Below are 14,280 nucleotides of genomic sequence, written 5' to 3'. Positions count from 1 at the left end.
CATTTCTAATAAGAAATTCAATAACTTGAGAGGGCTACATTAAAAAGATTAAACTGAAACATTACTTTAGAGATAAGCACACTCATAAATTATCCCAGTGACTTTTGTAATTATGTAATCAGTTTAAGACTTAAGCAACTCTAAATTACTTGATCACTGCTTTTAACTTTTTCAGTTTAGTATCCTGTGAAGTGCTAAGCATGTTGCACACTGTCTGAGATGGGCGATTAATCAGTGCGACCCAGAAAATGACGTGTGTTTATCTGTATAATTATTTTGAGCTAACCCTTTACTTCTGTTCCTCTCTGTGTCTGGCAGCGTTGACAATCTGTGCATGATCTCATTGTGGAGGAAAGGACCGTGGGTCGGATTTCTTCTTTTTATTTTCCAAGGTTTCATTTAAAGAATAAAACAAATAAAGCCCAATAAAACAATAAACCTTCACAAGCGCCTCCATCATCATAATATAATAACATACTTAGTATTCCACATTTCTGGTTTATTCTGAATTTTATGGAATTAAAGGATTTTTTTTTTTTTTTTTACTGAACTCATTATTAAAGTAATTTATTTAATGATTTATACTCGATTTTTTGTCTACAATATTTTTCTGGTACTATTTTCTAGGAAACATACAATAGTGTAGCGTGCACGGGGGTAGGGGTCAGGGTTGGTAGGTGACGCAATCAAAAATGAAGACAAAGAAGCTGGCTCTTTTGTACAGCAGTATCGGCGCTATGCTTCAGTGCGGGAGGTCCTGGGTTCGCGGCCCGTCTCAGCCTGCGCGTGAACCCGCCTGCGGGAACCGAGATCGTTATAATATTTTGATTAAAATGCTGTTTATTTTGACTGACATTGTAATAAGCAGCCCTACATTACATCCTAGGATACATCAGGTACGTTTAGACGTCAGAGGATTAAATAACGTTCAAACACCGTTCTCTGTTCACAAACACATTATCACCTGATTCTGTTGGGCAATCAAAGTCTAATTATCGTGGCAGTTGCTGGGTGTAGTAACTACTAGCTTAATCAAAAACTAAATTGAAACACAAAAATATGATATTTTTAGTGGATGAGGAATGAGGAGAAAGCGTAAATCAGTTTATGAATATACAACTAATGTTTTGAAGTATGCAATAATAGCAGAATTGGGTCAGATGAGACCCATAGCGCTGCAAATACTGTTGCATTGAGGTTCGGGCTGAACAACATACTGACAAATAAGCGACACATTCATTAAACTAAAACAAGAAAGTGAACTGAGAGACAAGCGGTCCATTTATGCGGCTTTTACACATGTTTTAATAATGGTGTTAATGAGTTAGTTAGAGCTGTGTACTTTGCTGGACAGCCACTGTTTATTGCAGAGAGGTGTGTATTGGTGACTGTGAGACAGTATTGTCCATCAGCTAAAACATATCCTAACTCCGACAATCTTAATCGTAAATATTTGACAGAAAATGGTGATACTTTAGTCGATAAACTTATGGAACACATTGATGGAAATGTCCAGTGTGATTTTTTACGCGTCTCCCGATGGCTTGCACCATCCAGTTCTGTCAATTTTCTTTTCTTTGTATGATTTCAAGGTGAATAAACCTGGCTTGTTTTCTGCTGACGTCATGTTCATACCTTCTGCAGATACTATTTCCGTCAGTACAGCAATTGCCCAAATGTTTGCAAAGTACCAGCTAACATGGGAAAATGTGGCTTCAACTTACAGATTCTGCTTCATTATGCATGCCAGGGACATCAAACTTAGTCAGAAACCAGAACTGCTACGCATCATATTCCACGTGTAAAGTGTGTATATTGAGATTTCTTCCCCCGATTTTTACCAATGTTTAAATTAAAAACATATACTGGTACATTATGAATATTGTGTATTTAAATAGCTTTAACTATATGCTATTGCAGACCCCAGACTATATACCTCAAATAACAATGACAAAGTATAAAGGTTGGTTTTGGTGAATATATATTTATAATAGGCATATCCTGACTTTCTGCAGTGTGGGTCTATATTATTTTTCTTTATATTGTCACTGCTGATTACTGCTTCTCTATTATCTGTATGTCAAAACATGATCGATAGAGGTAAGGGAAGACGTTGTTAAACATGTCCACCTTAACTGTAGGAATAAAAGGCAGAACAAGAGTAAATCCCAGCCTGCTTCTATGCTATTTGTGTTTAGGTCAGTAAAAGTTAGGACAACAGATGACCTGTTATTCTATAACTGCTATCCCTTGGCACAGCAGTGCTCAGACTCCCTTAGATATTTGTCCATTGCTATGTATTAGCTATGTCTGTGTGCCCAAAAGAACATGTAAAAGGTAAAATATTTTGACACCTGATTAGTTTACACAGAACAAAAACACTGCCTGAGGTTACACATTACAGCCTGTTGACTTTAGTTATTAGTAAAGGAATTCCCATGATTCAGAAAGGCATTTGCTTTTGTTTTCAGCGTGTGTAAACAGTCATGGTATTTTTCCCACAAGCCTTATGAACAACTGTCCTCTTTAAACAGTACATTTTAGATCAAAACATCAGTTAAGCCTATCAGTGTCTGAAACAAACCCAAAATAACAGAGGAGAAAACTGTTATAAACACATCTAAAAGTCCCCTATGATATAGCATAGATATTTAAAGCAACTACAATTTTTTAAAAAAGGTAAAGGTCACAATTATAGTAAATAGTGAGGCCTTTATGAAATGCTTGTAGATATTTAAGTGATGTTATTTTGAGAGCCAGGTATAAGATTAAAATAGGTAATGACAGATAGAAAGTTAATGTTTCCTGTATTCACAATTTAGTTAGAAAAAAACATATACAATGTGTTATTAAAGGTTTTGAATATTATTAACAATTAGTTATATTTTATTACAATAGCATTTTGATGACATATTACTAGTGTAATGTGTATTGATACTTCCTATTATTATTTATAATAGGCTGATGCTATTTATGATATGGTTATACATACACAGTAATCCGTCGCATGTCCACCCGTCACACCCTAACCGTTTATCCGCCGTGATCAGTTTCTTCAGCAACGTTAGTTTATTATTGAACAGAGAAGATTAGTTCAGAGATTGTAGATCTTGCCAAAGTTTTCGTACACTGTGTTGTATGTGATCCATGCGCAACCATTGCTGGTAGTGTCACGTGAGCTGTTCAGTGTGTTGACTATATGTAAATAAATCCTGTTCGCCTGCGGGGCATATCAACTTCAACCTCTATTTGGATCTCCTGCCTGTCACTCAGCAGCGAATGCACACACCCGCATGGCAGACGGCTACTCTGTAAATAATTAAGGTAAGCGTTTCAAAGCAAATATATCTTAAATGACATGCAAATGATTTCAGTATTAAACATGACTGATGAAAAGGAGATACTCCATTAAAAGTCTCATTGGGTTTTGAAATGTCAGGTTTTAATCAAGACAAGACAAGCGACGGGCAGGAAGAGCTGAGAAAACCACAGAGAAGATTCTGATTCGACTTTCTTTTGATCAAGATGAAGTAAACACTGGTTACAAAGCAATGCAGTGGGCAGCATTTTCTGATCACGGTACCTGTCTTTTCTTAACCCCAGCATTCTCTCGGGATCTTTGAGAATACGCCTTTACTAATCAATGATGACCAAGGAAGAGATTTGGGATTTGGCTGACATTTCCAATATAAAACTAGTACAAAGGTGAATACACTGTATACGAAACATATGTTCAAACTGGATAAGCAGATACATGTCAGAATTGGTGCCAGTGATGCAGTCAAAGGTTACAGTTTCTAATATTTTGATGCATGAAAAGCAAAATAATGCCATTTCTTTTTCTTTTTTTTTTTTTTAATGATGAGCGCATATAAGTGTGTAGATCTGCCAACTAAGTATATTTTTCAATGTGTTGTTCAAACACTCAGGGGAGATTGAGTTTAGGGAGGCATATGCTAGCATGACATGAGCTCTCTTATTCATCTGAAGGACAGGACAAATGCTACAAACTATTACAGTATGTTGTTTCTGTCCTGTCCATCTCCTGCCCCCCCCCCCCCTCACCCCCCAGCAAATCAGATGTTCAAAGATGACAAGGCACCTATACAGAACATGATATGCTGTTCAGACATCTGAAACACCTGGTTCAGCCACTGGATCTCAACCACATGGAGGACTTACAGGAAATATTAGATAAGTCATAAAGCTAAATCAATAGCTTTATATTTGACTGGATTACAGACTGTTCTTCAATGGGCTACAGTCACACCAGATGTGCAGTGATGGTGGTATGTATGCAGGGAAGAGTTAGGGCTGTTGTGACTGATTTGCTGGTAGGTCAGAGTATATAATTTAACAGATCTACATGCTGAACTGTTGCTGGTACCAATAGTCAAATTATGTTCTAAAGAAGAAAAAAGCCTTCTGTCACTAGGAACCCGATTCATGGAATTCACTACCGAATTGTCAGGGACTGAAATATTTGTATTTAATTTTTATAACATGCTATGCTGTAGTGTGTATGAACTGTATTGGTGACAGTTGTGACAGTGTTCATTAAACTGTTATTGTATGGTTTTTGTCTTTGTGGTGACTGTCACAAAAGGCACAATAGAAAATCAATGTTGTTATAGTCTTTGCTATTATTGTATATATGCTTGAAAAAACATAATATTTAAAATAATAATTAGGAGGTAACATGCTATCTATTTTGAGAAAATCTGTATGGTACAATACCAGTTCAACTGAAAACATGTGGTGCTTATCTGTTGGACTTGACAAATTAGTTTTATATGCTGCTTTTAATGTGGGCAATATGAAGTGCTCAAGGACCATTTTTCATATTTAGCCATGGAAGTCATTGGGATCATTTATCTTTCCGAATAAGACACTGTGAACATTGTATTTAAAGTTTACATGTTATCAGGTAACCTGGCTACGTTGTTACTATTTTCAAGAATCTAAAGGCTACTTCAGTCTTTTTTTTTGTTACTTTTTTTTTAATACAAGTGTACTGTTTAATTGTGGAGGTGGGTTTAAAGTTGTTTTAAAAGCTGCATTCCTAAAACTTGCTTAAAAGAGGGGACTTTACTCTAATATGCCAATGTTTGTGTAAAATCATTTAAATCATTAAATACTGTTCTTTAGAAAAGGAACCCGACATTTATAACATACCACACTAACAGGTACAAATAACTGATGAAGTACTGTCTAGGAGAACAGTATAATAGTTAGGAATAGCAAATGGGTTGATGGAACAATTTGCAAACACAGAGACTATCAGAAGGTAAATGAAGATGTGCTTTGAATAATAATCAGACTAATATACATAAGGTCTGGGTGAAGCAGTGGATGGACAGATGATCTGTCACTGCAAATCTAGAATCACAGCCTGATGGGAATGATACAAAAAGAGGTCACACATGCAGGTATGCAGACCTTTTGTACCCGAGTCAAAACTTGCATTAAATTGGAAACTAAACGATCGATCTTGGCTTTACTGCTGAAGACAAATACATTGTTTTGATGGTGAATGTAGGCGTTTTTTGTGGGTTTATATTTTGCTATAATAGACTAATTGAAAAAGGACTAATTGTTAAATCAAGCAACTCGCAGGTGTTAATTTTAATAAAACAACGTCTGCCTAAACAACGTCTGATGATGCCCATTGTGCAACAAAATTAAATACATAAATACATAAATAAGCAGTCTGGTGTTTAAGACTACATTATGAGGATTGCCCAGCTAATTTAATCTGCTCTACTTACGGCCACAAATCTTTTGTGAGACACTAAATTTAACAATTGACTAAAAAACAGAATTATGTTCTGGTACTGCAAACTAATCTACTGTAAGTATAAGAAAGAAAATCAATCAGCATTCAAGTAAATCTGCATTGACAAGAACAATAATTATAGTGAGGTATGTTTATTGAAGCAACACAAAAAACAAAAAAAACACATGTTTATGTTGACCAATTTTTGCTATTGTCATCTGTAGCTTTGTAAGATCTCTGACCTGATTGGGCTTACCCAAACCTAATTTAACCACCAAACATATCTTTGGGTCAACGGTTCTCAGCTTTTTGTATATATTTACATAATAGACTGTGATTTGCATAATTGTTGCATGACATACTGACACAATGCACTAGCATTATTACCATGTCAAGTTTTGCACAAAAACTAATGCAAGTCAACATTTGCACTGTTTTATTGTGGATAAATGTTAATTATGCAGTAGCTCTTCTATTTAAAATGCATTTGAACCAGGCTTATCTATAAAATATATGTTTTTTATTTATCTTCAGTCAGTATTGTAGTTAAATTATTAATCTATATTATTGTTGTTGTTATTAAGTGGTCATCATAACAGGCGCAAGGCACATTTTGTCACTGCAGAGACAGAAAAATACATGGGACAAAAATAGTTTATTAATGTTGCTAACATCCTGTAACACTTTGTAAAAGGATATTATTATTTGTTCACAGCTATTCTATAGTTACAATTACATTTATGTCATTTCAAAGGTAACTTCCTTCCCAAACCACTTAAAATATATGGCTGTCTGCCTCCCATTGGCATGACAACAGGTTAAACCACACTTGCACAACCACCAATCATTAAAGCACAGGTAATTACGTTTTGAGGTAAAAACATAAGAAACATCAAGTAGACCAACATTTTGGCTTTTACAGAAATTATTTAGTTTATCTCCATAATTATATATATATTTTTTTTCTTTTGATCAGGTTAATATCGTTAGTAATAAAATTGTTCTGGAAACCCTTGAACATTTGCAGTGGAATTAAATGAAAAAAGGAATTGGTTATGGGAGGAATGTGTTACTTACTTAGTGATCTCCTGTGCTCTGGTTTAGTTTCTTTGACTGCAGGAGACAATTCTCCACATCTGTTCACAAGTTCAGTACTTGAAGATTTCCGAATGTTGGAGTGTAATAACCTTCCATCTGTGCCCTTTGACAAAAACAAAACAAAAAAAAAACATCAACCGTTGAGCTGTAAGGCTGTGTAGAAATTTTCTTCAGCACAAAAACTGAAAACGTACACAATCTCAAAATTCAGAATAACTGTTTCATTAAAAGAGTACCTACCAGGCTGTCAATGGCCTTTTTAATGGCATCATGCCAGCTGAATATAGAGGCATGTTTCTCTGACTGAAGAAGAAACTCACTGCCTGAGCCAGTTGTAATCTGGAACAAATGGGACAATACAATTTCAATAGGCTTTAAACAGGTAAAGTGCTGCAAACAGATACAAGCTCAGAAGGTACAGTCCAGTCAATAAGCTGACATGATAAGCAAGGTACAAATCAATGACCATAATCGGAAACATCAATTAACTGTTCGATGGATGGGGCCAAAACGGTTTACAAAATATAGTATTCCAGTGATGTCTGTGACTCAACTGTCTCTCCTAATTGTCATTTAATGACATTTTATGGAGAACTCCTAAGATCTTATGGCATGGAATAACATAGATCAAAGCCCTTAAATGTGGTTCAGTTTTTTCTGTAATTCAGAATTTATACATGCATCAATACGCTTGTATAATGATCTAACAACAGCAACAGTGTCCAATGCATATCTGAGCAGAAATTGTAACTCAACTAACAGGCTAGGGATTTCAAAATTGTTAGATTAAGTTTTTATCAGGGATTTAAAAACTTTAAAACAGCACTATTTGTTTTAGTCTGTTATGTAGTAATCACACAAAAAATGGTGTTACCGCATAAGTACATAATTTAAAAATATCACCAATGTCGTATATTTCATTATTCAATGAAACCGAATTCTGATAGTTATTTTGATTACCAATTTCAAACTTTTGTGTAATTTACCCTCACAAACACATTACTTAAATGAAAAGTAAAAATCGACATCATCTATTATTACTTTAATTATTGTAACATACACCTAGTGTATTAGTGTCTACACATCTAAGCACGCAATATGTTTCATCAATCAAGTGCAGCAACAACCAAACAAAACTAACACAACAGCTAATGCTCTTGACCTTTCAGCTTATTCTTGATTACCATTATGTTATGTTCCAACCAAGCAGTACATAAAAAAAATAACAATGTGTTGATGCAGCAAAGCTGCAGCCAACTGGAACAAACATAGAAGAATGTACTCTACAATCAAATGTGTCTTATGTTCTGAAGACAAGTATTTCTAAAGTCTAAATAACCCAATAATAGAACAAAGTGGGATTATACAGTACAGTAATACTATCTTCCAAATTAACTAATACTTAAAATAAAAAAAAACACAACATGTAGCCAAAAAGTCAAGCTGTACTTGACTGACTCGATATTGATTTAGATGGGTCACATGTTGCGAACATCATTATAATGTGTAACTATTGCCCCAAACAATTAATGTAACTGCTGGTAATACACCATGGACAACCCCCACATCTCAAGAATAGCATTTTTGTGATGTTTAAAACATTTAGGTTTGCTCTCAGTATATTGCTTTGACAAATCCGCTTCAAGGCTTCCAGACTTGTGGACTAACTCAATTCTTCCTAGAGTAATTTAAAATCTGGAATTCTGATTCCCACAAATCACCACCACCATGGACACACGGGTATCTGCATTTGAGGACTTAAGAGACTCAGGGGTAGATGTACTAAAGTCGCAATGCTATTAGCGACTTTTTAGGGAACGCTTTGCGGCAGCAGTTTTTCTTTGCGGTTCAACCTTGATGAATATGTAATTTTGGATGTTCCTGCATAAATTTGCAAAAATGGGGTGGAGAAATCAGGGTTCTCAAACATTATAATGAGATGACACAATTGCATCAATTTGTAAGAACTTTTGGAACCACGTTTTAAACAGTCGCAATTGTTGTCAGTTGTGCTCAATGCATTTTTGAGTCGAACATCCAAGTACCTAATTTTCACTAAAGGAAGGGTGTAATTACAAGCCTTTAAAACAAATTTCTGTGACATTTCTGGTTTCCCCAAAGTGTTGGGAGCAATAGAATGCAAACATGTGCCACTAATCCCTCCAGCTCATTCTAAGCATCTGTATAGGACCATGAGCTACTTTGTGTTAATTGTCTAGGCTACTAAGTAGGCCAAGTTAAAAATAATAATTAAAAAAACAAACAAACAAAAAAAAAAACACTAACATCATTTGTTTCAAGTTAATATAATATTGTATTTGCATTGTACACCAATGTGTACAATGCAGCAGCATGATTTATTTTGTGTTACCGGTAGCCTACAGGCTACAGTAAAAAGAAAGTGTGCTAGGTATTCATTTGATTTTACTACAGTACTGTATAGGCATACTGTACAGATTTATATTTTTATATAATATAATGTGTAGCCTACCCAAAACACATTACTGTTATTTCAGCACAATGATTTACATTTAAAATGCATTGAGCACTATAAATGTATGTGTGCAATTTTATTGTATTGTTTTTAAACCCGACACCTCCTTATGTCAGACAAACATGTCCGTTTTAGCGATGGGCTACTATATGATTATGAAAAGCTTTTTGGGGGTGAAGGTGGGGGCCCCCACTATAGAATATATATATATATATATATATATATATATATATATATATATATATATATATATATATATATATATAACACTATTAAAATAGGTAAAATGAAGACAGAACAGAATGCATTGTACAGATGATGTTTACATTTAACAAAAACAATTTGTTATTTTGATTCTTGCGCCCTTGCATGTATAGACATTATCCTTCGGGCACCGTCTGCTGCAGCAAACTACAACTCAACTCCCATTATTTATTTGAACAATGTCGCAACAAATATTTAAATTAGTATATTGTGTCTGTTTTCATTAACATATTTTCTCTTAGTACAAATGACAAAATGTATACTTTGCGAATTGTCGCAACGAAAATGCAATTGTGGTATGTTTGCGCTGCGACTGGCCCATCTTAGTGCATCTACCCCCCAGTGAACTTGGTACAGTGTATTGCCCACTCAACATAACTCTGGGTATGAAGCACCCCACAGGAAACGCTCCCTGCAATATACTGTACAGTACTGAAAGTGAATTGTTGAGTACATTGCATAAACACTTTTGAGAACCCACACATTACATCACACCAGCAGACTGAGGACTTGCCAACATTTGCACTTCCACAGAGCTTTAGTGAGAGCTTAAGTACAATGTTGAAGCAGGTGGTTAATAGATAAGTCCCGAGTAAGAAAGAGTAAATAGTTATTTCCTTAACCTCAGCTTGTTTGGTTTGGGACTTTAAATAACTATATGCATATAATCTATACCTCACAGTAGATACTCAAAACAATTACAGATATACATCTGAATGCCAGGGCTTCAAAAATATACTATTTGCAAAATATTGGTCATATAAAAATTCAGCCTGTTTTGTTTCCTTTCATCTAAGCAGTAAATGCAGTTGGCAGTGGTAAGTGGGATAACCACAGTGTTAATAAAACTTTTTGTAAATACTATAATTAAGGTCACTGTTGTCACTTAACATTGACTTAAAACTGAGATACACTGATTTTTACCAATGGGCACGCCCACATGTTGATAATCCTTCTGACATTATCTACACAATCTCCTGCTGTTAATAAAGTTATTTCAATGACAACAATAATACATACTAAGATCTGTCATTAGTTTTAAGCCTTACATTCATTTCTCATTGTATGGTTACTTTTGTGTGACACAGCACCTTGGTATTTCAACTGGATTAAACTATTATAATTACCTCATTATAATGCTTAAAATGTTTGTTTGCTAAAGGCAGTGTTATAATGAAGGTGGAATGCACAGCTAAGCTGTTCACTTTTACACTTAATTGTGATGATATCATTATACTTTTAACAATTGGAAAAATATAAATCCTGTGCAGTTCTTAGCGGTCTGAATTAAATTATGTAATGTAAATAGTCTGGATTTGTTGGAAAATGTAAATACGAGAGATGAGGAGTAAATTAAATATTGATGACCCCCCCAGACAAACAAAACCTTCAACACAGAAATCAATAGGCATGTACATGGGGATAATATTGTTACTGGGGTTAGTATTACACCTGAATTTAGGTTTTGGCTTCGGCACATTCCTAAAAATGAGATTAACAACCAAGTTTTGAATGTCTTATCTGGCCAGTTTAACTTAAAGCAACCAGAACAGGTTAAAAAGAACATTTTTGCTGATCCCGTGTGGACTTTAAAGGGTGTTCTCAGTCAGCTAGGTTAATTAAAGTGTGTTCTTGATTGAATTAAAACCCAGAAAGGCTTGACTGTGATCCAGTTAATGATTGCTGCTTATCGGCCTATCGGCAGCTTTGATATAAAATGCTCAGTAAATGCCTGATGTTAGTCGTCTTCGAATTGAAAGGGAACCTAGCACACTTTCTTTTTACTTTGGCCTATAGGCTACCGGTAACACAAAACAAGTCATGCTACTGTATTACACATACTGTACAATGCTTAAAAAAAAAAAAAAAAAAAAAAAAAACTACAAAAATCTAAAACGTAATTTTAAATTGAAACTAAATTTCAAGATTTTAGCACTTTTACTGTAGTCTACTTAGTACGCAAGCAAATCATGGTGTCGCATTAATACATTATGATACTATACAGTACCTTAAATTTACATAGAAAACTGTAGCGTATGGGTGAGTTACAAGTAACTGGCACTATATTTACAGCGCTGGCAAGATGAATGTCAGATTGTAAACCAATCTGCAGGGTCTTCTCACTCTTCTGGATAATTTTCCAAGATATCCCCTCCTCTTGATGTATAGTCCACAGAAGCACACCGAAGACTGAGATTTTCTTACAGCAACGAATAGGCTACAAATGTGATTTACAGATACAGCACAATACAGATTTATGAATCAGACATATAATATGCTAATGAGAAAATTGGTTTCTAAGGGCACGTTATTCTAACGTCACGATGAGTGATGTTTTTTGACAATAAATGGCGTTTATGCAACACTATTACTGGCATGATAAAGGAGACGGTAAGTTTTATGAATATGGGCCCTGGTATCCACTGTAGGCTTTGTTAAAACTAGAAATGGGTTTTAGATATTGGCACCTCTGAACGGTTTGTAAAAAAAAAACATTACAATGTATATGTTGAAAAAATGTAGTGGTTGGAAAGTGGAAGAATTCTAAACTCTTATTGGGTTTCTGGAATATGGCGGGAGGTTAAACAAATCAAAGTGTAAGCTTTGTGTGGTGTTATTGTTATTATCATGATATTGTGTGATTATTGCTTTTTTGGATTAGTTCATTTTTGTGTATAGTGTTAAAATGCATTGATTTATTTACTCCTCACTTGTGCTCACTTGTAGCGCTGTGTGGGTCCTTCGTCTCCCAATTAACACACGTGCACATTTTAATTAAACGGGAGCTACCTGTTTCTGGAATTGTGAGCTGAGAGCGCGGGCTTTGGGGAACTGCCGTTTAGGTAAAACAGACTTTGTTTGTTTTTCTTGAATATACTTGTTGCCCTGGAAGCACATGTTTGGAAATGTTAGAGTCGCTATTTCTAAGAAATAGACTGTCCTGCTCTGCATTAGAGTGGCCTGGCAATAGCATCCCCCGTGCTCTCAGACTGCGGTAGCTATTTACGTTGACTTTGACTTTTATTATGGGCCAGTCCATAATAAAGGGATTTGTTTTTAGTGAGTAATCTGTTAATATAGATCTGCATATTTTACACTAAAAAGTACCCACACATATCCATGGCAGTGTATTGACTCCTGATTTGTGTATGTTTATTAGCAGTGTAATAATATTTTGATACCAGGTATTTCTGACTTTCTGCTATACAGTTTACTAATTAGCATACTATTATACTGATGTACTGTTACTATACTTGAAGTCTTCTCTATATATGTTGGGATTTGGACTACTGGACGATTTGATTATATATATATATATATATATATATATATATATATATATATATATATATATATATATATATATATATGTGTGTGTGTGTGTGTGTGTGTGTGTGTGTGCTTAATGGATTAAACGCCTGTTTTTACTCTTAATTGGTCAAGATAATAATTGTTACTTTTGATTATGAGTTTTTACTGTCTGCTTTTCTCCCCACTTTATCTCACTTGCTCCTTGATCAAGAAATAACCTGTATTAAAATTATTTGGCGTATAACTTGCTTCAAACTGGCACAAACATACTTAATTGATAAAGTAATTACTTAATAAAATATTATTGAGACTGCTCCCTTCTCTTGGTCAAAGTTTGGGGGCGCTACAAAAGGGTTAATGAAATATGCGCTGTTGAACAAGTGAAAGCTATGCTGGATTTATAAAAACACAAACTCACATTACAGACTGCTCAATAACTGAAAATGTTTCAAATGAAAAGGCAATCCAAAAAAGAGCGATTAACTACAGTATAATATCTGCCATATATTATTTGGAGGAAACCTCATTCTGTTTGCTAAATATCATCATGATTAGCATGTTTAGTAAAGCTGGCTACATTTCTAAACTTTTCTGTCTGTTTGTCTGCCCATTGAAATACATATTGTTCCTGGACCATTTAGTGGTAAAGAAATAGCTGAACACAAAATTGATTACAATACTGAGAATGTGGGTCATGGATTCCTTTGATGGTGTTCTTTTTGAACATGTGTGCTTTTAATTTGGGGTTCTACTTTCATTGATTTATTTTCTATTCCTGGAATGTATCCATTCATCTATTTGCCCCAAACTTTAATTACAAAAAGGGTTACAGCAGACATTCAAAGCACTAGCCCTGTATTTGCACCATAACTAAACAATCCATTTTTTTTAAAGGATGCTGCTGCTCTCTACAGTTTAAAAATATCCCTCTCTCCCACTTGCTTCCCTCTGTCTCTACTGTATTGCAGAAATCAGCACAAAGCAACAGCCCAGAGTCTTTTTCCAGTGGCAGTAAAACACTTTCAAAGGCTTTGGCTAGTAAATCCTACTTGAATATATTTCCCAATGTTCATCTATCTACTTCCTGCTTGATGAATGTTACTTGGATGGGATTTCAAAACCATATTTGCACTTCAGACCTTAAAATCTAAACACCACTGGGAAAAAGATGTTCATTATCAAAAATACAAGCTACTAAACCTGCAGTAGAAAGATATTATGACAATAATCTTTAAAACTTTGTAGCTAACGATCTTTGGAGTTGAAATGACCCTTCAATATTGCATGTTTTTTCTATGGCTCCTTAAATAGCTACCCTCTGTCAATGAGCTTCAGT

The 14,280-nt window shown here is 34.8% G+C and overlaps 1 protein-coding gene across 2 annotated transcripts in view; it reads right to left on the bottom strand.

The window, feature by feature from the left end:
• LOC117426388 (rho GTPase-activating protein 15-like) overlaps positions 1-14,280 on the bottom strand; it is a 167,000-nt gene that overhangs the window by 82,678 nt on the left and 70,042 nt on the right. For both annotated transcript variants that reach the window (XM_034043908.3, XM_034043909.3), the window contains exons 8-9: positions 7,115-7,213; positions 6,854-6,977 (exon numbers count right to left, since the gene is read on the bottom strand). In XM_034043908.3, the coding sequence (XP_033899799.3) occupies positions 6,854-6,977; positions 7,115-7,213 (223 nt within the window). The remainder of the gene's footprint in view (positions 1-6,853; positions 6,978-7,114; positions 7,214-14,280) is intronic.

Source organism: Acipenser ruthenus, chromosome 11 (assembly GCF_902713425.1).
Source record: "Acipenser ruthenus chromosome 11, fAciRut3.2 maternal haplotype, whole genome shotgun sequence".
In the NCBI taxonomy this organism is placed as follows: Eukaryota; Metazoa; Chordata; class Actinopteri; order Acipenseriformes; family Acipenseridae; genus Acipenser; species Acipenser ruthenus.
Note: the sequence above shows the minus strand (reverse complement) of the source record. Positions and strands in the feature narration are given on the sequence as shown.